The sequence below is a fragment of the Ranitomeya variabilis genome, chromosome 2 (assembly GCF_051348905.1).
Source record: "Ranitomeya variabilis isolate aRanVar5 chromosome 2, aRanVar5.hap1, whole genome shotgun sequence".
NCBI classification, from domain to species: domain Eukaryota; kingdom Metazoa; phylum Chordata; class Amphibia; order Anura; family Dendrobatidae; genus Ranitomeya; species Ranitomeya variabilis.
In genome coordinates this window covers 1,068,978,150-1,069,002,264 of record NC_135233.1, presented here as the reverse complement: position 1 = coordinate 1,069,002,264, position 24,115 = coordinate 1,068,978,150, and the positions used below count along the sequence as shown (strand labels likewise).

At 46.3% G+C, this 24,115-nt stretch overlaps 1 protein-coding gene across 1 annotated transcript in view; it reads right to left on the bottom strand.

The window, feature by feature from the left end:
• Nucleotides 1–24,115, bottom strand: part of CYP39A1 (cytochrome P450 family 39 subfamily A member 1) — a 105,806-nt gene that overhangs the window by 65,702 nt on the left and 15,989 nt on the right. The window contains exons 5-7 of the mRNA XM_077291560.1: nucleotides 12,063–12,156; nucleotides 7,135–7,230; nucleotides 5,166–5,256 (exon numbers count right to left, since the gene is read on the bottom strand). Of these exons, the coding sequence (XP_077147675.1) occupies nucleotides 5,166–5,256; nucleotides 7,135–7,230; nucleotides 12,063–12,156 (281 nt within the window). The remainder of the gene's footprint in view (nucleotides 1–5,165; nucleotides 5,257–7,134; nucleotides 7,231–12,062; nucleotides 12,157–24,115) is intronic.

Sequence of the window (24,115 nt, the reverse complement as noted above, 5' to 3'; positions counted from 1 at the left end):
TCTCTTCTTTTTGGTGCCGAGCTTACGCTTGTCCTCTAGCCACTGCCTATTATCCTCATCCATACTTTCATAATGTGAGGACTCTGAGGCAGTGGCACTTTCCTCCCTGTGGATCCTCCTGACCTCCTCATCCAACTCATCATCCCTCGGGGCCTCAGCAGCAAGACTGGCTTCCAGAACAGGGGCCGGCCCAGTAGCCCGAGGCTCGCCCAGCTCCCTATCCTGTCTGCGCTTGTCTAGACGCCTTAGCTGGGCAGGCGTCTTTTTATTGCTTTTCTTCCTTGGCCCCTCAGCTCCCTCACCCCTGCTAGTCCCTTCCCCAGCAGAATCAGCCTCACGGCTTTCTCCCACCGGGGTCACGACTGCATTAGCGAAGGAGCGAGGACAACGGCTGAATGGGTGACCTAACTCACCACACAGGTGGCACCTAATCTCCACACAAGATGCAGCAAGATGGCCAATATCCCCACACAATGCACACTTCTGCACAGTGCAGTTTGCGCTGAAGTGTGTAGGGTCGCCGCACCTGTGACAGAGCTTCGGTTGCCCCTGGTAGAAGACCAGGATACGATCCCTACCCAGGAAGGCAGATTATGGTATGTGGGCAACCGTACCACCTGAACGCTTAAGTTTTACCATAAACTTCCAGGCCCCTGACCAGATACCAAACTCGTCACGGTTTTTCTTTGGCATTTCTACCACCTCTCCATACCGGCCAAGCCACGTCATGATGTCATAACAAGAAAGCGACTCGTTACAAGTCATCACGGTCACTTTCTTGACTTGGTTTTGGCGAGACACCACCTGAACGGCAAAGTCTCGCCAGCCGGGCTCATTTTTTGCCAACTCATAGTTCGACCAGAAGAGCTCAAGCCCCTCCGGCCGAACAAAGCTGACATCAAACTCAGGTGTGGAATAGGGATGTATCAAGGCATAGATGTCAATCGCCTTGAAGCCCATCTTCAGCAGGAGCTCCACAACTTTAGACCTTGGAGGACACGCATCACTGCCCCTCCACCGAAGACGGACCACATTCCTATGCACACTACCTGGCCCAGCTGTTGGGAGGGACCACACTGTATCCCCCCCTCTTTGCTCTCGGAAGGCCCCGAGGCCATGCCTCTCTATCCAGAAGGATAGATCAACCTCTCGACCCTCTACCATTAGTGATCTCTTTCCCTTCTTTAGAGCCTCCAGGAGACGCCGTTGCAACATGCCGTCCCCAGAGCACGGAGACGAGGAGGATGCCCTATTTCCCCCGGAGGTGACAGCAAAACTCCTGACAGGTGCTGCCACCACCGGGGGGGCAACCGGACCAGTGACCACATCCACACCAACAGCATCACCATTACCCAACTCCATAACCCCCTCACCCTCTACCAAACCAGCAACCACACCACTAGACAAAGAGTTTTCCTCATCCATACCCACCATCACATTCACTCCTGCTGGACCGGTGACAACAGGGGGTGACACTTTGACCTCCGCATCATCAGGCACAAGGGGCTGAGTCTCCTCCACAGAACTGGAGGCGACCTCACCCCTGGTCTTACGTGTGCCCTCCGCATCATCAGATGATATTTTCCGCTTTTTTACTGCTGATACCAGGCGCCGCTAATCTTTCGCCACTGTGGCGCGCCGCTGATCCTTTATATCAGCATCTTGTTGACCAGCGGCGCCCACACAGAACAGGACTTTGGTGGGAGGACCGGAACACCCAGCCCCGGTAGCCCCCTCACACTGCCGCCGCTTCTCAACTAAGTGATCAGCGGCAACAGCATTCAGGGGCACCGAGGCTACCGGAGCTGCCCCTGACACCGGGCTGCTCCCCCCTCCCACTGGGGAGCGCACCACAGTATCGTGGCCTGATTTTTCGCCCGCCGCCGGGCCGCCCTCACTGTCCAGCCTCTCGGCTGATGCACCTGCTGCTACGTCCCCGCTACTACAAGCAGAGACAGAGCTCTGCGCCTCACTACCGTGCTTTGTAATCTCCCCGTGCCTTTGCACCGGATCCACAGCAGAACCCGGGCTGGGCTGGGCAACGGGGCTTATACAGCGAGCTGACCCTGCAGCCGACTCAGGGGGTACAGGGAGGGGGGCATATACATAGCTTACCGCTTCCTGCAGCTTAGGTTTGATCTTCTTTACCTTTTTCTTGTGGCCCCCAGGTGCCTCCTCTGGCAAATCATCACCAAGATGGAAGTTCTGAAGGCACACTGGGGACTCCAGGAGCTTGATCTCTGCCATTAGCGCCCCTCCCTGGCCGATGTTGTCACTGTCCTCCCCAGAGCCAGCAGAACTGCGACGAGATGTCATTGTCGCCTGTCCAGCAGGGAGCTCGCTGCACGTGGCCTGTGAGTGACTAAGCAGGCTGCCAGGTGGGGCTTTCTGCTAGTCATCCTCCTCCTTCTCATCATCATCATCATCATCCACCTGGCTCCCAGGCTGCAGCCCAGCTGCCTTTGCTCTCTGTTATCAGCCATTTCTCTGAATCGATCTTCATTTTGCAATTTTTCTTTAAATGGTCCACTTTTTTCTTGGATAAACGCTTTTCTTACCTCCAGGTCATTAATTTCAAGCTTCAGCCTCTTTACCTCCACCTGGAATTGCGTCTTCCTGGGTCTGGAGGCGCCTGCAGCTTTTGCGCTTGTGCAGCGCAGCTCCTCCTGGAGCCTTCTCAATCTCTTACTTGCCTCTTCTAACTCACGGAGGTGGCTCATGACCCGGGAGGCATAGTTGGACACAGACTCCCGGGGTCTCTGCAGTGCCCAACGCTCCTCAGTGAGGTCGGCCTCACCTCCGTGAGCACTCAGCTTTCCTCCGGAAGGGCCGCCATCCTGCACACTAGCAGGCTTCTCCTCCATGGAAGCCTTGCGGCTTCTCTGGGTCTCTGCAGACCTGGGGGGAGTAGGAGCCACATTGCTGCGACTCCTGGTGGAGCATCTCACCCCCGAATCTTCTGATGTGCAGGCTGGTTGCTGGTTCCTTCTGCCCCCCGCCAGCCTGGTCCGGGAAGCAGAAGCCTGGGACTTGGCCCCCTCATTCATCCCAGGAAACCCACTCACTCCCTGGGTAAGAGAGAGAGCAGGTCCCCGGGCGGAGAGGTGGTGGTTCCCAGGAGCTCAGGAGCACACAGCAGGATCAGCAGCGACCGCACCCACAATCAGCACAGTGAGCAGCAGCTGAGCAGAGCTGCACCCACTATCCTGCTGGAGCAGTCACTGTGTACATACATTACATTACTGATCCTGAGTTATATCTTGTATTATACCCCAGAGCTGCACTCACTATTCTGCTGGTGCAGTCACTGTGTACATACATTACATTACTGATCCTGAGTTTCATCCTGTATTATACTACAGAGCTGCACTCACTATTCTGCTGGTGCAGTCACTGTGTACATACATTACATTACTGATCCTGAGTTTCATCCTGTATTATACTACAGAGCTGCACTCACTATTCTGCTGGAGCAGTCACTGTGTACATACATTACATTACTGATCCTGAGTTATATCTTGTATTATACCCCAGAGCTGCACTCACTATTCTGCTGGTGCAGTCACTGTGTACATACATTACATTACTGATCCTGAGTTTCATCCTGTATTATACTACAGAGCTGCACTCACTATTCTGCTGGTGCAGTCACTGTGTACATACATTACATTACTGATCCTGAGTTTCATCCTGTATTATACTACAGAGCTGCACTCACTATTCTGCTGGTGCAGTCACTGTGTACATACATTACATTACTGATCCCGAGTTATATCTTGTATTATACCCCAGAGCTGCGGTCACTATTCTGCTGGTGCAGTCACTGTGTACATACATTACATTACTGATCCTGAGTTACATCTTGTATTATACCCCAGAGCTGCACTCACTATTCTGCTGGTGCAGTCACTGTGTACATACATTACATTACTGATCCTGAGTTACATCCTGTATTATACTCCAGAGCTGCACTCACTATTCTGCTGGTGCACTCACTGTGTACATACATTACATTACTGATCCTGAGTTACATCCTGTATTATACCCCAGAGCTGCACTCAGTATTCTGCTGGTGCAGTCACTGTGTACATACAATACATTACTGATCCTGAGTTACATCCTGTATTATAACCCAGAGCTGCACTCACTATTCAGCTGGTGCAGTCACTGTGTCCATACATTACATACTGATCCTGAGTTACATCCTGTATTATACCCCAGAGCTGCACTCACTATTCTGCTGGTGCAGTCGCTGTGTACATACATTACATTACTGATCCTGAGTTACATCCTGTATTATACTCCAGAGCTGCACTCACTATTCTGCTGGTGCAGTCACTGTGTACATACATTACATTACTGATCCTGAGTTACATCCTGTATTATAACCCAGAGCTGCACTCACTATTCAGCTGGTGCAGTCACTGTGTCCATACATTACATTACTGATCCTGAGTTACATCCTGTATTATACCCCAGAGCTGCACTCACTATTCTGCTGGTGCAGTCACTGTGTACATACATTACATTACTGATCCTGAGTTACATCCTGTATTATACCCCAGAGCTGCACTCACTATTCTGCTGGTGCAGTCGCTGTGTACATACATTACATTACTGATCCTGAGTTACATCCTGTATTATACTCCAGAGCTGCACTCACTATTCTGCTGGTGCAGTCACTGTGTACATACATTACATTACTGATCCTGAGTTACATCCTGTATTATACCCCAGAGCTGCACTCACTATTCTGCTGGTGCAGTCACTGTGGTGTACATACATTACATTACTGATCCTGAGTTACATCCTGTATTATACCCCAGAGCTGCACTCACTATTCTGCTGGTGCAGTCACTGTGGTGTACATACATTACATTACTGATCCTGAGTTACATCCTGTATTATACCCCAGAGCTGCACTCAGTGCTGTCACATGATGGGATTACTAGTTCTGGAGACGCCTTCTCACTCCCGGGTTATGTAATGATAGCACGTTGTTGCTCGATTCTCCTTTTGCTGACAAGCATATGGATGACACAGATGTGACGGGGGTCTCTGCGGTGGGACGTTGCGGAACTTTACACCCTCCGGCTGGATTACGACACAGTCCTGACTTACATCATATCGATACGACCAATAGAATAAATCATGTATTGGATCACCTGCTCCTCCAAACACCGACGTGATCTCATCCATGACTTTCCCATAAACTTCAGGCTCAGAGATCAGGAATGTAAGAGCCCAAAATGCGATCTGCCCAACAAAGAGGTGGAAATAACGTTATATCAGGGCATATATAGAAGGGTGTAATAACCACGGTGCCGGCTACACAGGAGACCGAGCCATAAAAGAGAGGAAAACAACAAACACAAATGGAACAAGGGAAAAATAAATAATGCAACACAATGACAGATTACTTAGGATCAGCTTTCATGTGCCGTACTGCGGTGTCTCAGGAGTAAGCTGTGGTCCGTCATTTGGCTAGTGGCGACTTAGACCACTGATTGGCTGCATTGTTCATGTGCCGGAATTGAAAACTGATTGACACTAATTGGCTGCAGCAGTCATGTGCCAGAAGTCACAACTGAGGACACTAATTGGCTGCAGCGGTCATGTGCCAGAAGTCACAACTGAGGACACTAATTGGCTGCAGCGTTCATGTGCCAGAAGTCACAAATGAGGACACTAATTGGCTGCAGCGGTCATGTGCCAGAAGTCACAACTGAGGACACTAATTGGCTGCAGCGGTCATGTGCCAGAAGTCACAAATGAGGACACTAATTGGCTGCAGCGGTCATGTGCCAGAAGTCACAACTGAGGACACAAATTGGCTGCAGCGGTCAAGTGCCAGAAGTCACAAACGAGGACACTAATTGGCTGCAGCCGTCATGTGCCAGAAGTCACAACTGAGGACACTAATTGGCTGCAGTGGTCATGTGCCAGAAGTCACAACTGAGGACACTAATTGGCTGCAGCCGTCATGTGCCAGAAGTCACAACTGAGGACACTAATTGGCTGCAGTGGTCATGTGCCAGAAGTCACAACTGAGGACACTAATTGGCTGCAGCCGTCATGTGCCAAAAGTGACAAGTGAGGACACTAATTGGCTGCAGCGGTCATGTGCCAGAAGTCACAACTGAGGACACTAATTGGCTGCAGCGGTCATGTGCCCATGTGCCAGAAGTCACAACTGAGGACACTAATTGGCTGCAGCCGTCATGTGCCAAAAGTGACAAGTGAGGACACTAATTGGCTGCAGCGGTCATGTGCCAGAAGTCAAAACTGAGGACACTAATTGGCTGCAGCGGTCATGTGCCCATGTGCCAGAAGTCACAACTGAGGACACTAATTGGCTGCAGCCGTCATGTGCCAAAAGTGACAAGTGAGGACACTAATTGGCTGCAGCGGTCAAGTGCCAGAAGTCACAACTGAGGACACTAATTGGGTGCAGCCATCATGTGCCAGAAGTCACAACTGAGGACACTAATTGGCTGCAGCCGTCATGTGCCAAAAGTGACAACTGAGGACACTAATTGGCTACAGCGCTGATTTACCAGAAGTGACAACTGAAGCTACTAATTGGCTGCAGCGGTCTCCAGTCATCGCACATTCCACCAAAAACGCGATTACAAAGTCATCAAAACATCATCTGTCTCCCAAAAATCAGCCAACAATCCAGGCACCTCAGCACACAAAAAAAGACAAAAAAACTCTCCAAAATGAAGTTTTGCATTTCTTAAGCCACTAAAATAATAATTAAAAGCTTACAAGTTTAGTATCATCTAATCGTGCTGACCCGCAGCATCATGTTGTCAGGTTCTTTGTCCCCGCACACTGAGTGCAGCAAGAACAAAACCCAAAAAAACCCGGCAGAATTGCTCTTTTTTTACCATTTCATTTCATTTAGATTTTTTCTCAGTACATTATACGGTAACGTGAATGGGGTCATTTCAGATCACAACTCGTCCCGTAAAAAAACAAGAAAAGACCTCGTATTCCTGAAAACAAAAAAAGTTTTATATCCACAAAAGATTACAGACTGCTGGACAATAGCCGCATCTGTGTGTGAACACGACATATCCGGCACATGGAAAACTGGAGCAAAGCTTGGAGAAGAATGTTTGCACTCACCGGGGTGGCATTCGCCTGCGATGCCCAGAGCAGTAACAAGCTGTTGTTATAGGTGGAAATACCTTTGAGAGTATCCAGCACATGATGTAACAAGGTCTGCAAACATCAGGACAAAAAAAATGAACAATTTATCAATGTTACATTAAAGTATAAAATGACTGTCCAAACCAAGCACATCACCAAGTAAGGGTCAAAGTCCTAGTAAAAAGCATACATTTTTATGTCCAAATCTGTGGCTTCGTATGCCAGAAATCAATCTTTATTCAGACATGCTAATGAGATGCTCAGTGCACCTTGGGTGTGGCCAAACAGTTCAGTGAAACCTTCCCACCTACTTGTTTTCCCATTAACAGTGTCTCTGCCTTCCTCTTCCTTGATTGACAGTTTTATCTTTTCTGAATCCAGAGGAAAGGGGAGATTGATGGAAAACAAGTCGGTGAGAAGGTGCACGACACTAAACTGTTTGGTCACACCCAGGGTGCACTGAGCGCCTCATTAGCATTACCGACTAAAGAACGATTTCTGGCAAGTGCAGCAATATATATTTACACTGCAAGGTTTGAATTTTGTATTGAAAGACTGTTTAGCCTGATAATGAACGATCACCATTAATTTGCGGTGTTGGGGTAAAGACCCTGCAATACAGAAAAAACAGGTACAGTCCCCGGATCTAAGACACCGCCGCGGACCATAAGAGAAGACAGAAGCGGTTTATTGCCGCTTCTGTCTTCTCTTCACTTGATCGCCAGGTGTCTGCCGGCACACCAGACCAGACCTATGCAGGTCCTAGAATATCCTGATCAGCTCTGCCAGTCACTTATTTCACTGTATGGAGCCGTTTTACATTTGGGCACACAAATTAATTCTCCAAGTGTCCCAGAAGCCGATTTTCACCAAGACAACACCAAGTCGCATGTTCCTCGTGCTACTGTGAGCAGCCTGCATGACCTAAACATGCTACCATGGCCTGCAGCGTCTTCAGACTTGTCTCCTATCTTGGACCTCATTAGTTGTCAATTGTAAAAGGAGCTGCCAGCAGCGGATCTTGATGTTGCATCCAAGTGCAATGAGCGAGACAGAACGTTAGTGGTCTCAGCAGTGGATGAGTAAAACATCCTGTGTTCCTGTACTTATACGCGTACAATGTTGTGATACCTACATAAGTGGGGACGCCCATGCAGTGTTGTGAATTTTCCAGGAGTTTCTCTGTCTTGGTGCTTGCTTCTCTGATATTCCAGACATATGATATTTAAAAGCTCCTTGGTGATGATGTGATTTTATGTACTTAATCTTTATATGTATTTCATTTCATCTTTATACAGTGGGGGAAATAAGTATTTGATCCCTTGCTGATTTTGTAAGTTTGCCCACTGACAAAGACATGAACAGTCTATAATTTTAAGGGTAGGATAATATTAACATTGAGAGATAGAAAATCAAAAATAAAATCCAGAAAATCACATTGTATAAATCATATACATTTATTTGCATTTTGCAGTGAGAAATACGTATTTGATCCCCTACCAACCATTAAGAGTTCTGGCTCCTACAGACCAGTTAGATTCTCCTACTCAACTCGTTACCTGCATTACAGACAGCTGTCTTACATAGTCACCTTTATAAAAGACGCCTGTCCACAGACTCAATTAATCGGTCAGACTCTAACCTCTACAACATGGGCAAGACCAAAGAGCTTTATAAGGATGTCAGGGACAAGATCATAGACCTGCACAAAGCTGGAATGGGCTACAAAACCATAAGTAAGATGCTGGGTGAGAAGGAGACAACTGTTGGTGCAAGAGTAAGAAAATGGAAGAAATATAAAATGACTCAATAGACATCGATCTGGGGCACCATGCAAAATCTCACCTCGTGGGTAGGGTTGAGCGACCTTTACTTTTATAGGATCGGGTCGGGTTTCACGAAACCCGACTTTTTCAAAAGTCGGGTCGAGTGAAATCGGCCGATCCTATAAAAAAGTCGGGGTCGGGGTCGGCCGAAACTCGAAACCCAATGCAGTGCATTGGGTTTCCAATGGTTCCCAGGGTCTGAAGGAGCGGAAACTCTCCTTCAGGCCCTGGGATCCATATTTAAGTGTAAAATAAAGAATTAAAATAAAAAATATCACTATACTTACCCTCTGACGGGCCCTGGTACTAACCAGGAACCTTCCTTCCTTAGAATCAGCCTTCCAGGACCTTGCGGTGACGTCGCGGCTTGTGATTGGTCGCGCGGCCGCCCATGTGACTGCTCGCGCGACCAATCACAAGCCGCGACGTCACCGTGACGTCACCGAAGGTCCTGGAAGGGCTGATTCTTAGGAAGGAAGGCTGCCGGAAAGAAGCAGGGCGTGTCTGAGGGTGAGTATATACCTAATAGGAATATACTCACCCTCGGCTTCCTTCCGGCAGCCTTCCTTCCTAAGAATCAGCCCTTCCAGGACCTTCGGTGACGTCACGGTGACGTCGCGGCTTGTGATTGGTCGCGCGAGCGGTCACATGGACGGCCGCGCGACCAATCACAAGCCGCGACGTCACCGCGACGGCACCGCAAGGTCCTGGAAGGCTGATTCTAAGGAAGGAAGGTTCCGGGTTAGTACCAGGGCCCGTCAGAGGGTAAGTATAGCGATATTTTTTATTTTAGTTCTTTATTTTACACTTAAATCTGAATTCCAATACCAATTCCCGATATCTTAAACATATCGGGAATCGGTATCGGAATTCCGATTCCAGATTCAGAAGATCGCCGACTTCATGGCCGACCCATGAAGTTTCATGAAACCCGACTTTGCCAAAAGTCGGCGACTTCTGAAAATTGCCGACCCGTTTCGCTCAACCCTACTCGTGGGTATCCTTGATCATGAGGAAGGTGATAAATCAGCCTAAAACTACACGGGGGGAACTTGTTAATGATCTCAAGGCAGCTGGGACCTCAGTCACCAAGAAAACCATTGGTAACACATTACGCCATAAAGGTTTAAAATCCTGCAGTGCTCAGAAGGTCCCCCTGCTCAAGAAGGCACATGTGCAGGCCTGTCTGAAGTTTGCCAATGAACCCCTGGATGATTCTCTGAGTGATTGGGAGAAGGTGCTGGGGTCAGATGAGACAAAAATTGAGCTCTTTGGCATTGACTCAACTCGCCGTGTTTGGAGGAAGAGAAATGCTGCCTATGACCCAAAGAACACTGTCCCCACTTTCAGGCATGGAGGTGGAAATATTATGTTTTGGGGGTGTTTCTCTGCTAAGGGCACAGGACTACTTCACCGCATCAATGGGAGAGTGGACAGAGCAATGTACCATAAAATCCTGAGTGACAACCTCCTTCCCTCCACCAGGACATTAAAAATGGGTCGCGGCTGGGTCTTCCAGCAAACAATCGCCTAAAATATAAAGCCAAGGCAACAAAGGAGTGGCTCAAAAAGAATCACATTAAGGTGATGGAGTCGCCTAGCCAGTCTCCAGACCTTAATCCCATAGAAAACTTATAGATGGAGTGAAGCTCTGAGTTGCCAAGCGACAGCCTCAAAATCTTACTAGTTTAGAGATGATCTGCAAAGAGGAGCGGACCAAAATTCCTCCTGACATGTGCGCAAACCTCATCATCAACTACAAAAAACGTCTGACTGCTGTGCCTGCCAACAAGGGTTTTGCCACCACGTATTAAGTCTTGTTTGCCAAAGGGATCAAATACCGTATATACTCGAGTATAAGCCGAGGCACCTAAATTTGCCACAAACAACTGAGAAAACTTATTGACTCGAGTATAAGCCGGGTATGCATTGTCCCCTCATCCCTATCCTGGTATGCATGGCTCCCCATCACTTTCCTTGTATGCATGGCTCCCTGTCCCTGTATGCATGGCTCCTTATCCCCGTCTTTGTATGCATGGCTCCTTATCCCCTATCCTTGTATGCATGGCTCCCCATCCCTGTCCTTGTATGCATGGCTCCCTGTCTATTTATGCATGGCTCCTTATCCCCGTCCTTGTATGAATGGCTTCTTATCCCCTATCCCTGTATGCATGGTTCCTATAAAAAACAAAAACACATGCTTCTTACCTTCCCTGCATGCCCTCGCTGCATCTCGTTCCGGCGCCAGTAGCTCTTCCAGCCGAATGATCACTTGTCCCCACTCATTAAGATAATGAATATTCACTCCACGTCTATGGGAGTGGAGAGATGTGAATAATCATTACCTTAATAATCGGGGGACACATGATTGCTTGGCCGGAAGAGCTGCTGGCACGGAACAAGATGCAGCGAGGGCGCACAGGGAAGGTAAGTAGGATGTGTGCTGGAAGTCGGCGGCTGCGGTTGTAACTGCACGCTATAAAAGAAATGAATATTAACTGCCAGCGCAGTAAATATTCATTTCTCTTTAACAGTGGGCACAGGCTTTAGCTGCAGCCGCCGCCCCCCCTCCCCCGCCGTCTTTCTGGGTTAATGACTCGTGTATAAGCCGAGGGGGGGTGTTTTCAGCACAAAAAAATGTGCTGAAAAACTCAGCTTATACACGAGTATATACAGTACTTATTTCTCACTGCAAAATGCAAATAAATTTATATAATTTATACAATGTGATTTTCTGGATTTTATTTTTGATATTCTATCTCTCAATGTTAAAATTAACCTACCCTTAAAATTATAGACTGTTCATGTCTTTGTCAGTGGGCAAACTTACAAAATCAGCAAGGGATCAAATACTTATTTCCCCCACTGTATATATTTAATCTTTACATGTACTTAACCTTTATATGTTAAAATATACAAAAGTGTACGCAATCATACTATTCCTTTAATTTAGTACTTTGAAATAAAACTGCGTTATGTCACAAGTAGTAGCCTTATTTAAAGCCGTATCTGAACCCTAGTGTTAAAAACCTGGCAATACAATATTGTCACGCTGCCACGTCGGCCACGGTTTCCTACCTTATTGCTCTCTTCAGAAGGTTTATTTTTCTCGGCTTCAGCTACAACGTTTTTGAATAGGTTGAGCAGCCATTGCTTGGACCGGGACCAATCCCTGCAAGTCAGAAAATCCACTTAAGTGTGTATGCCGTGTATAGGATTATCGTGCCGTGCAGTCAACGAGGAACAGCCGCAGCTCGTGAAATTAGGAGGACATAATGGGTCATGTAATACTGCTGAGACTGATAGCCTGGCTTATTACCACGCTAATGCGTGTGAATACTTATACAACTATTATTACTCCCATGCATCTAAAAAGATGAAGAAATTTAGTAAGTAGAGATGAATAAAATTTTCCTCTGAGAACCTGTGTGTCTCCATGACGTCAGACTACAAACAAACCCTGTGTAGTCAGGTCCGCCTCCTTATCTACCGTAATGCATAACTGCAGGTTTGTTATGTATTGTTGAAGGTCTGCACAGGAGCTTTATACACAAAACGGCAAGCCATGTTTAAATGGAGACGGTAGTGATTTCCTTTTTTTTTCTATGATGTATAGGTGCAAAAACAAAATAAAAATTGCTGCATCTCTGCGCTGCTCCTGATGTCTGTTCTTGTCTGCAGCACTGATGTCACGTCGACAGGACTGCAGCCAATCCATGAGCTTAGCAACTCTGAGAGGCACATGTTGTCAATTTGGGCAGAGCTCAATGATTGACTGCAGTGCTGTTGACGTGATGTCAGCGCTGCAGACAATAACTGAAAACGGGAGCAGCGACAGAGACTCTGTGCTGAACTTCTGCGGGGGTCAGAGGTTGCAAAAATTGGAAAAGATCTTTAAGTTTAGTTTATATTTCTCACACACATCAACTACAGAAATAAAGACTACCTATATGAGGGACTTACAATTCGGAACAGGACTGATAGTATCTGCCATTGCAATCAAAATTATTCATAACCTCTTGCAAATTACTTTTTTTTCCCAACGAAATTTGCAAATTTTCTGCAATGACCAATGAAACAACAACAATGTATACAGCTCAGAATTATTCACCCTTTCATGACATGCATCTTTTGCACTTATGGTAGTAAAGCCCTCTGGCTGTTATAACCTGATGATGTACACCCAGGCACCAGTCACATCCCAGTCCTCATGGTCCATGGCCTCCAAGTCACTAATATTCTTGGTTTTGCTGCTACTGCATGGGCTTCAAGTCAGGGGACTGTGATGGCCACTCTAGAATGTCTTCTGAAGCCAAGCCTTGTTGCACTGTGAGGTGTGCTTAAAGGGAACCTGTCACTTGGAGATAAAAATACCGCTACATAGGGCATGAGCTGTGCTTTACAAAAGTGTTTTTTTTCTACCCTGATTCCCCACCTAAGCTGCCGAAATTACTTACCAAAGTCGCCGTTTTCGCTTTTCAATCATGCTGGTCTGGTCTGATGGGCGTGGTGACAAAGCTGTTTCTTCCACCCAGGTCTTGCTTAGGTTTCCATTGGTAGCGTAGTGGTTTGCGACTGCACAGGTGACGAAAAAGAGCGCGATCTGCACTATATCCCTGGTGATCGGTGGGGGCAGCCATCTTCCTGTGGCCGCGCGTGCACAGTTGGAGCGCTCTGCTGCCCGGGGCTTCAGGAAAATGGCTGCGGGCTGCCGCGCGTGCGCAGATGGAGATCGCGGCGGCCATTTTCCTGAAGCAGAGTTCGCATCTCGGCTTCAGAAAAATGGCCGCCGCGATCTCCATCTGCGCACGCGCGGCAGCCCGCAGCCATCCTTCACTGTAGTCATCAGCAAGCCACTGCCATGCTTTACTGTAGGCAGTGTAAGATGGCCACCGGACACATCATTGATGGGAGATATGCATCATGGAGGTGATGTAAGCTCGGAAGCTAACTTCAGAACATATGATGCCGAGAGTGTTAATAAGGCGTGACACGAGGTGGGTTTATGAGCAGTAAGAAAGATGGGTGGGACAGGCTTCTCACATATTCCCACCCCGGGGATATGCCGGATATAAGGAAGTCCAGCTGTATCATAAGTACACAGTGAGTGGAGGTAAGAAGGCCTCCTGTGTGTTGCCTCCAGACTAAGTTGGTATACTGGATGCTATCCAGCCCCAGAATACTGGACTATCACTAAAGTGCTGTTATTTGAACTGTTTATTTTTTTTTGCCTACACAGAAATGCCATTTATTTTCTTTGCTTATGGCAAGGTTTACGACGAATTAAACCAGCCTGGACGTTTTACTTAACCCCTTCATGACATGGAGACCATGTCACAGATGTATGGAGGAGACAGGTTGTGGATGGCTTTGTATGTCATAGTTAGAGTTTTGAACTGGAGCCTCTGGACAATAGGAAGCCAGTGAAGGGCTTGGCAGAGAGGGGGGGCTGGGGAATAGCAGGAAGACAGGTAGATTAGTCAGGCAGCAGAGTGTAGGATGGATTGGAGAGGTGCCAGAGTGCTAGAGGGGAGGCCAGAGAGTAGGAGGTTGCAGTAGTCGAGGCGGGAGATGAGAAGGCCGTGCACTAGTGTTTTTGTGGTTTCATGGTCAAAGAATGCACGGATCTGGGAAATATTTTTGAGTTTGAGTCGGCAGGAGGAGGCAAGGGCTTGGATATGTGGCTTGAAAGAGAGGGCAGAGTCGAGGATCACCCTGAGGCACCGAGCGGGTGGGAATGGGGAAAGTCAGCAGCCATTGACATTGATGAATAGGTCTCGTGGAGGGACAGAGTGAGATTGGGAAAGATGATGAATTCTGTTTTGTCTAGGTTCTGTTTTAGAAAAAGAGCAGAAAAGAAAGCTGAAATAGCAGACAGACATTGTGGGATTTTGGTCAGTAAGGAAGTGAGGTCAGGCCCAGATCTGCGCGTCGTCGGCGTAGAGAGGATACTGTAAACCGTGGGATTCTATGAGCTGTCCCAGGCCACAGGTGTAGATGGAGAAGAGCAGGGGCCCTAGGACTGAGCCTCGGGGAACGACAGACAGGGTATGAGGTGAGGAGGTGGTGTTGGAGAGGGAGATACTGAATGTTCGGTCTGTTAGATATGATGAGATCCAGGATAGGGCCAAGTCTGTGATGCCAAGAGATGAGAGAATCTGTAGCAGGAGGGAATGGTCGATAGTGTCGAAGGGAGAAGACAGGTCCAGGAAAAGCAGGACAGAGTAGTGTCGCTTGATCTTGGCAGTTAGACGGTCATTGGGGACTTTAGTTAGGGCAGTTTCAGTTGAGTGATGGGGTCGGAAGCCTGATTGTAACCGATCAAAGAGGGAGCAGGAGGAGAGGTGGGAGGACAGTTCAAGATGAACATGCTGTTCCAGTAGTTTTGAGGCATAAGGGTGAAGAAATATCGGGCGACAGCTAGATACAGAGGATGGGTCAAGGGAGGGCTTTTTGAGGATGGGTGTGATCGAGGCATGCTTGAAGGATGAGGGGAAGACATCATTTGTAAGTGAGACGTTGTAGAGGTGTGTTAGGGTTGAGATGAAGACTATGGCGAGGTCAGGGATGAGGTGGGACAGGAGTAGGTCAAGCATGCAAGTGGTGAGATGTGATCTTGACAGGGGGTAGAGAGCTGATCTTCTGTCATGGTGGAGAACCTTGTTTTGGAGGAACAGGGCTGAGCAGTGAAGACGGGCATTGGGGGCTGCGGGCCAAGGCTTTCTCTGATCGTATCGATCTTCTGCTTAAAGAAGGAGGCAAAGTCTTTGGTAGAAATGAGAGGAGAGGGAGGAGGTGCTGGGCGATGGAGTAGAGAATTGAAAGTGTTGAAAAGCTGTTTAGGGTTGTGAGACAGGGAGGATATGAGAGATGAGAAGTTTGTTTTGTGGCAGTGAGTGTGGACTTGAAGCTGGTGAGGGTCTGCTTGTATGCGATGAAGTGTTCGGCAGAGTGGGATCTCTTATATTTACGCTCAACGACCCTGGAAACCCGTCTCTGTTCTTTGGTCATGCTTTTCAGCCAGGGCTCCCTGTTGATTGTACGAATTTTGCTATGCGTGAGGGGGCGGCCGAATCAAGTGTTACTGTTATTGTGGTGTTATAAAAAGTGGCAGCAGCATCTGTCTCATGAAGGGATGCTATGTCTGTAAGAGGGAGAAAGGACTCAGAGAATGATTGTAAATTGAGGTGTTTGAGATTTCTGCGAGGGTGAGTGGGTTTGTGGAGTCGAGGTTGCGCACTAGGAGAGGAGAGGGAAGAGAATGTCAGCAGGTTGTGGTCAGACAGGGGGAGGGGTGAGTTAGTGAGATTAGTCAGGGAACAGAGACAGGTGAAGATAAGGTCCAGCGTGTTACCATCTTTGTGAGTGGCCGCAAAGGACCATTCAGTGAGGCCAAAAGAGTCAGTGAGCGATAAAAGTTTAGAGGCAGCTGAAGTGGAAGTGTCAGTGGGGATGTTGAAGTCGCCCATGATGATAGTGGGGATGTCAGCAGAGAGGAAATGAAGCAGCCAGGTAGTAAAGTAGTCGAGAAAGGTGGAGATGGCTAGTTCTGGGGGGCGGTAGATGACAGCCAGCTGGAGGTTGGAGGGGGAGTAGATGCGGACGGAGTGCACCTCAAACGAGGGAAGAGTAGCAGAGGGTGGTAGTGGAATTGAGGTAAAGAAGCAGGTGTAGGACAGGAGCAAGCCAACTCCACCATGTTTGTTGCTGGGGCGGGGTGTGTGAGAGATGGAATCCGCCATACGAAAGTCAGAGGGGGTGAGCCAGGTTTCAGTGATTTCCAAGGAATGAGAGTTTGTTGGCGATAAAGAGGTCATGGATAAATGACAGTTTCTTGCAGACAGAGCGTGCGTTCCATAAAGCTCCAGGTAGGGGGACCGGGGGCTGGATGAATGGGTATGAAGTTATTATTACTGCGAAAACGTGTAGAGGATCATGGCAGGTGGTTAGAAATGAGTGTGGGGATGTGTTGAGGAGGGCCAGTATTTGGGGATATGTCGCCAGCAATGAGGAGCAGCAGACAGAGTGTTAGAAGGTGGGAGTAGGATAGGACATAGTGTGGCCGTGTGTGTCTGGAGAAAAAGGCTTGAATGTGAACGAACAGTTCAGATGAGAAGGTGAGATGGCTGGGGAGGATGGAGGGAGAGATGACTACTTCCTTAGTTGGTGGAGGGATTACAGGAGATTGGAAAAAATACAGTAGCATGGGGGTGGAAGTAAAAAGAAACCTAAACACTGTATAACGGTTTTTGATTCCTGAGTAGAGTAGAAAGTTTACAGCAGGTTGTTCTTTCCAGCATACAGTTCATTCTACCTCCACCAGACATATTGCTGATCCATAGGCCCAAAATGTTCCACAGGTCCAAAATGTTTCTCTTATATTTCATTGCTCCACAGAACATAATACAAAATCTTCCGTGCATTATGTATGGCTTTAAGTATATTGGAGGAAACCTTTCTTGCAATTTTGGGTCAGTAAAGGTGACATCTTGGAGTCCGAGCATGGAGACCTTCAGCATTTAATGTTCGCCATATTGTGCAAATCTTGCTGAAGGCTTTGAAGTTGCTTGAGGAAGTTGCTTGAGGGTTTCTGACCACTTGTCTCCTCAGTAGTCTGGTGGCAGCCAGTGACAGTTTTGAACTTGTGAACGGCTTCCATCTGTATCTCTTGGAACATTCATTGTCTTCCTTTTCCATGTTTGTGCAAAGCAAAGATCTCTTCTCTTAAAGGTTTTGTCTGGTCTTCTGATAAGTCTTCAGTTATCAGAAAGGAAGAAGGAATTCAGCTAGGAAACTTGTAAATATATTTAATACTTACCGTAGCTTTTAATTAAGCCATATAAAAAGCTCCATTTCAGAACCAGTAGACTATTAGACAGTACAATAAAGGAGGTCACAGACCTACGGATTTCAACAGAGTTTCTTAATTATGGTGTTGTGAATTCTGCTTTTGGGCTCCCTCCGGTGGTTGTAGGTGGTAATGCAGTTGTCCGTGAGTTGCAGTCCTGGTCAGGTGTATCTGCTGATTGCAGTTCTGACTGGGGTATTTAGGCGTGCAGGATTCATTAGTCCTTGCCAGTTGTCCATGGTTGTTGGGAGGTTTTGGTCCTGGTTTGGTTCCTTCTGCCTTCTGCCAACTCAGCAAAGATAAGTGTCTGGTTTTGGTTTCTGTGGCACACATGCTGTGTGCTTAATAATTCTGTGCTATTCAGTGTTTTTTTTGTCCAGCTTAGATTGTGTCAGTATTTTCTCAGTCTTGTTGGATTCTCTGGAGTGGCAGATATACATTCCATGTCTTTAGTTAGATTGTGGAACATTTTGTATTATCTGCTGTGGATATTTTTGGAAGGGTTTTAATATTGACCGCTTAGTATTCTGTCCTATCTTTCCCTATTTAGCTAGAGTGGCCTCTTTTGCTGAATCCTGTTTTCTGCCTGCGTGTGTCTTTCCTCTCCTACTCACAGTAAATATTCATGGGGGGCTGCCTATCCTTTGGGGTTCTGCTCTGAGGCAAGGTAGTATTCCTATTTCCATCTATAGGGGTATTTAGTCCTCCGGCTGTGTCGAGGTGTCTAGGGTTTGTTAGGCACACCCCACGGCTACTTCTAGTTGAAGTGTTAGTTCAGGTTTTGCGGTCAGTACAGTTTCCACCTACTCCAGAGAAAGTTCATGCGGCTCCAAAGTCACCGGATCATAACATTATGGTCTCCATGTACAGTGGCTTGTGATTGTATTCACCCCCCTTGGCATTTTCCGTGTTTCGTGTGCTACCTCACAATCTGGAATTTCACTGTTTGTTTTTTGAGGGTTTGCATCAGTTCATGTCAAGAACATGCATACAACTGTGAACATTTGTTTTTCTTTTTATTGAGAAGCAAACAACAAATAGGACAAAATAACTAAAAATGTCAGTGTACATAACTCACCCCCCTAAAGTCAGCACTTTGTAGAGCCTCCTTTTGTGGGAATTACAGCTGCAAGTCGCTTTGGAAAGTCTCTATGAGCTTTCCACATCTTGCCACTGTGATTTTTGCCCATTCCTTAAGTCAAAACTTCTCCAGCTCCGTCAAGTTAGATGGTTTCCTCTGGTGAACAGCAATCTTCAAGTCTGAGCACAGATTCTCAAATGGATTAATGTCTGGGCTTTGACTTGGCCACTCCAAAACATTTATACGTTTTCTTTAAACCACTCGAGTATTGCTTTAGCAGTATGCTTTGGGTGATTGACTTGTTAGAAGGTGACCCTCGGTCCCAGTCTCAAATCACTGACAGACTGAAACAGGTTTTGCTCAAGAATATGCCTGCATTTTACACCATCCACCTCCCTCTTAACTTGAATCATTTTCCCTATCCATGCTGTTGAAAAACATCACCACACCTTGATGCTGCCACCACCATGTGTTCACTGTGAGGATGGTTTTCTTGGAGTGATGAGCTGTGTTGGTTTGACACCAGACATAGTGTTAGCTTGCTGGCCAAAAAAGTTAAATTTTGGTCTCATCTGACCACATCACCTTCCTCCTTCATTACGGGAGTCTCCCAAATGACTTTTGGCAAACTCAAAAAGAACTTCACAATTTTTGTGTGCAAGTAAAGGCTTTTTTGCTGCCCACTCTTCCATAAGGACCATCTCTATGGAGTGTACGGCTTATTGTAGTTGTATGTACGGATACTCCAGTCTCTGCTTGGGAACTCTAAAGCTCCTTCAGGGTTACCATTTGTCTCAGTGTTGCCTCTCTTATTAACCCCTTAAGCCCCGAGGGTGGTTTGCACGTCAATGACCGGGCCAATTTTTACAATTCTGACCACTGTCCCTTTATGAGGTTATGACTCTGGAACGCTTCAACGGATCTTTGTGGCGATACTGACATTGTTTTCTCATGACATATTGTACTTCATGATAGTGGTAAAATTTCTTTGATATTACCTGCATTTATTTGTGAAAAAACGGAAATTTGGAAAAAAAATTGAAAATTTTGCAATTTTCCAACTTTGAATTTTTATGCAATTAAATCACAGAGATACGTCACACAAAATACTTAATAAATAACATTTCCCACATGTCTACTTTATATCAGCACAATTTTGGAACCAAAATTTTTTTTTGTTAGGGAGTTATAAGGGTTAAAAGTTGACCAGCAATTTCTCATTTTTACAACACCATTTTTTTTTAGGGACCACATCTCATTTGAAGTCATTTTGAGGGGTCTATATGATAGAAAATACCCAAGTGTGACATCATTCTAAAAACTGCACATCTCAAGGTGCTCAAAACCACACTCAAGAATTTTATCAACCCTTCAGGTGTTTTACAGGAATTTTAGGAATGTTTAAATAAAAATGAACATTTAACTTTTTTTCACAAAAAATTTACTTCAGCTCCAATTTGTTTTATTTTACCAAGGGTAACAGGAGAAAATGGACCCCAAAAGTCATTGTACAATTTGTCCTGAGTACGCCGATACCCCATATGTGGGGGTAAACCACTGTTTGGGCGCATGGCAGAGCTCGGAAGCGAAATTTGACTTTTCAATGCAAAATTGACTGGAATTGAGATGGGACGCCATGTTGCGTTTGGAGAGCCACTGATGTGCCTAAACATTGAAACCCCCCACAAGTGACACCATTTTGGAAAGTAGACCCCCTAAGGAACTTATCTAGATGTGTGGTGAGCACTTTGATCCATTAAGTGATTCACAGAAGTTTATAATGCAGAGCCGTAAAAATAAAAAATCATATTTTTTCACAAAAATGATCTTTTCGCCCCCAATTTTTTATTTTCTCAAGGGTAAGAGAAGCCGTTTGACTTTTCAATGCAAAATTGACAGGAATTGAGATGGGACGCCATGTTGCGTTTGGAGAGCCAATGATGTGCCTAAACATTGAAACCCCCCACAAGTGACACTATTTTGAAAAGTAGACACATCATCTAGATGTGTTGTGAGAGCTTTGAACCCCCAAGTGTTTCACTACAGTTTATAACGCAGAGCCGTGAAAATAAAAATTCTTTTTTTTTCCCCACAAAAATTATTTTTTAGCCCCCAGTTTTGTATTTTTCCAAGGGTAACAGTTGAAATTGGACCCCAAAAGTTGTTGTCCAATTTGTCCTGAGTACGCTAATACCCCATATGTGGGGGGAACCACCGTTTGAGCGCATGGCAGAGCTCGGCAGGGAAGGAGCGTCATTTGGAATACAGACTTAGATGGATTGGTCTGCAGGTGTCACATTGCGTTTGCAGAGCCCCTAATGTACCTAAACAGTAGAAACCCCCCACAAGTGACCCCATATTGGAAATTAGACCCCCCCAAGGAACTTATCTGATGTGTTGTAAGAACTTTGAACCCCCAAGTGTTTCACTAGTTTATAACGCAGAGCCATGAAAATAAAAAATCTTTATTATCTTATTTTTAGCCCCCAGTTTTGTATTTTCCCATGGGGTAACAGGAGAAATTGGACCCCAAAGTTGTTGTCCAATGTGTCCTGAGTACGTTGATACCCCCATATGTTGGGGTAAACCCCTGTTTGGGCGCACGGGAGAGCTCGGAAGGGAAGGAGCACTGTTTTACTTTTTCAACGCAGAATTGGCTGGAATTGAGATCGGACGCCTTGTTGCGTTTGGAGAGCCCCTGGTGTGCCTAAACAGTGGAAACCCCCCAATTATAACTGAAACCCTAATCCAAACACATCCCTGACCCTAATCCCAATGGTAACCCTAACCACACCCCTAACCCTGACACACCCCTAACCCTAATCCAAACCTTATTCCCAACCGTAAATGTAATCCAAACCCTAACCCTAACTTTAGCCCCAACCCTAACCCTAACTTTAGCCCCAACCCTAACTGTAGCCTTAACCCTAGCCCCAACCCTAACCCTAGCCCTAACCCTAGCCCTTGCCCTAACCCTAGCCCTAACCCTAATGGGAAAATGGAAATAAATACATTCTTTTAATTTTTTAATTTTTCGCTAACTAAGAGGGTGATGAAGGGGGGTTTGATTTACTTTTATAGCGAGTTTTTTAGCAGATTTTTATGATTGGCAGCCGTCACACACTGAAAGACGCTTTGTATTGCAAAAAATATTTTTTGCGTTACCACATTTTGAGAGCTATAATTTTTCCATATTTTGGTCCACAGTCATGTGAGGTCTTGTTTTTTGTGGGACAAGTTGACGTTTTTATTGGTAACATTTTCGGGCAAGTGACATTTTTTGATCGCTTTTTATTCCGATTTTTGTGAGGCAGAATGACCAAAAACCAGCTATTCATGAATTTCTTTTGGGGGAGGCGTTTATACTGTTCCGCGTTTGGTAAAATGGATAAAGCAGTTTTATTCTTCGGGTCAGTACGATTACAGCGATACCTCATTTATATCATTTTTTTATGTTTTGGCGCTTTTATACGATAAAAACTATTTTATAGAAAAAATAATTATTTTTGCATCGCTTTATTCTGAGGACTATAACTTTTATATTTTTTCTTTGATGACGCTGTATGGCGGCTCGTTTTTTGCGGGACAAGATGACGTTTTCAGCGGTACCATGGTTATTTATGTCCGTCTTTTTGATTGCATGTTATTCCACTTTTTATTTGGCGGTATGATAATAAAGCGTTGTTTTTTGCCTCGTTTTTTTTACGGTGTTCACTGAAGGGGTCAACTAGTGGGACAGTTTTATAGGTCGGGTCGTTACGGACGCGGTGATACTAAATATGTGTACTTTTATTGTTTTTTTTTTATTTAGATAAAGAAATGTATTTATAGGAACAATTTTTTTTTGGGGGGGGGGGGAATTTATTTTTTTTTATTTGTTTTTATTTTTTTTTTACACATGTGAACATTTTTTTTTTTTACACTATAACATTGCCCCGGAGGGGGGGGGGCATCATGTTATAGTGTAAGATCGCTGATCTGACACTTTGCTGTGCACTGTGTCAGATCAGTGATCTGACGTGCTCTCCTGGAGGCTTCCCGGCGCCTGCTCTGAGCAGGCACTGTGAAGCCACCTCCCTGCAGGACCCGGATGCCGCGGCCATTTTGGATCCGGGCCTGCTGCAGGGAGGAGGAGGTAAGAGACCCTCGGAGCAACGCGATCACATCGCGTTGCTCCGGGAGTCTCAGGGAAGCATGTGGGGAGCCCCCTCCCTGCACGATGCTTCCCTATACCGCCGGAACACCGCGATCATGTTTGATCGCAGTGTGCAGGGGGTTAATGTGCCGGGGGCGGTCCGTGACCGCTCCTGGCACATAGTGCCGGATGTCAGCTGCGATAGTCAGCTGACACTCGGCCGCGCTCCCCCCGTGAGTGCGGCCGATCGCATATGGCGTACTATCCCGTCACTGGAAATTAAGTCCCAGATCACCTTGACGGGATAGTACGTCATATGGGATTAAGGAGTTAATGCCCTCCTTGACTGGGCTGAGAGTTTTGGTGGGCAACCTCATTTGGCAGGTTTGTTATGGTACCACGTTCTTTCCATTTGATGATAATGGATTTGATGGTGCTCCGGGGGATCATCAGAGATTGGGATACTTTTTAAATTTTTTTTATAACCCAACCCTGATTTGTACTTGTCAACAACTTTGTTCCTGACTTGTTTGGAGATCTCCTTGGTCTTCATGGTGTTGTCTGGAGATCTCCTTGGTCTTCATGGTGTTGCTTGGAGATCTCCTTGGTCTTCATGGTGTTTGGTTAGTGGTGCCTCTTGTTAATGGTGTTGCAGCCTCTGTGGCCTTTCAGAAAATGTAAAGTGTGTATACTGACAGATACGTGACACTTAGATCGTAGACAGGTGGACATCCTGTCACTAAGCATGAGACTTATGAAGGTAATTGCATGCACCAGAAATTTTTAGGGATTTCATCACAAAAGGGGTGAATACATATGCACATGACAATTTTTAGTTATTTGATCCCATAAATCTTAGGGCTGATGCATCATACACAAATGGGATTACAAAATATTTAAACACAGGTCTTAATGTAACAAAAGAGGTAAAAAGCCAAGGGGGTGAATACTTTCGCAAGTCACTGTAACTGCAGATTTCTGAATACTTACAGAGAGTTGTATGCAGCTGTCAAAATTCTCCAGTATTGCCAGTGAGAAAGGGCAATTACGTTATGGCAAGTATGAAA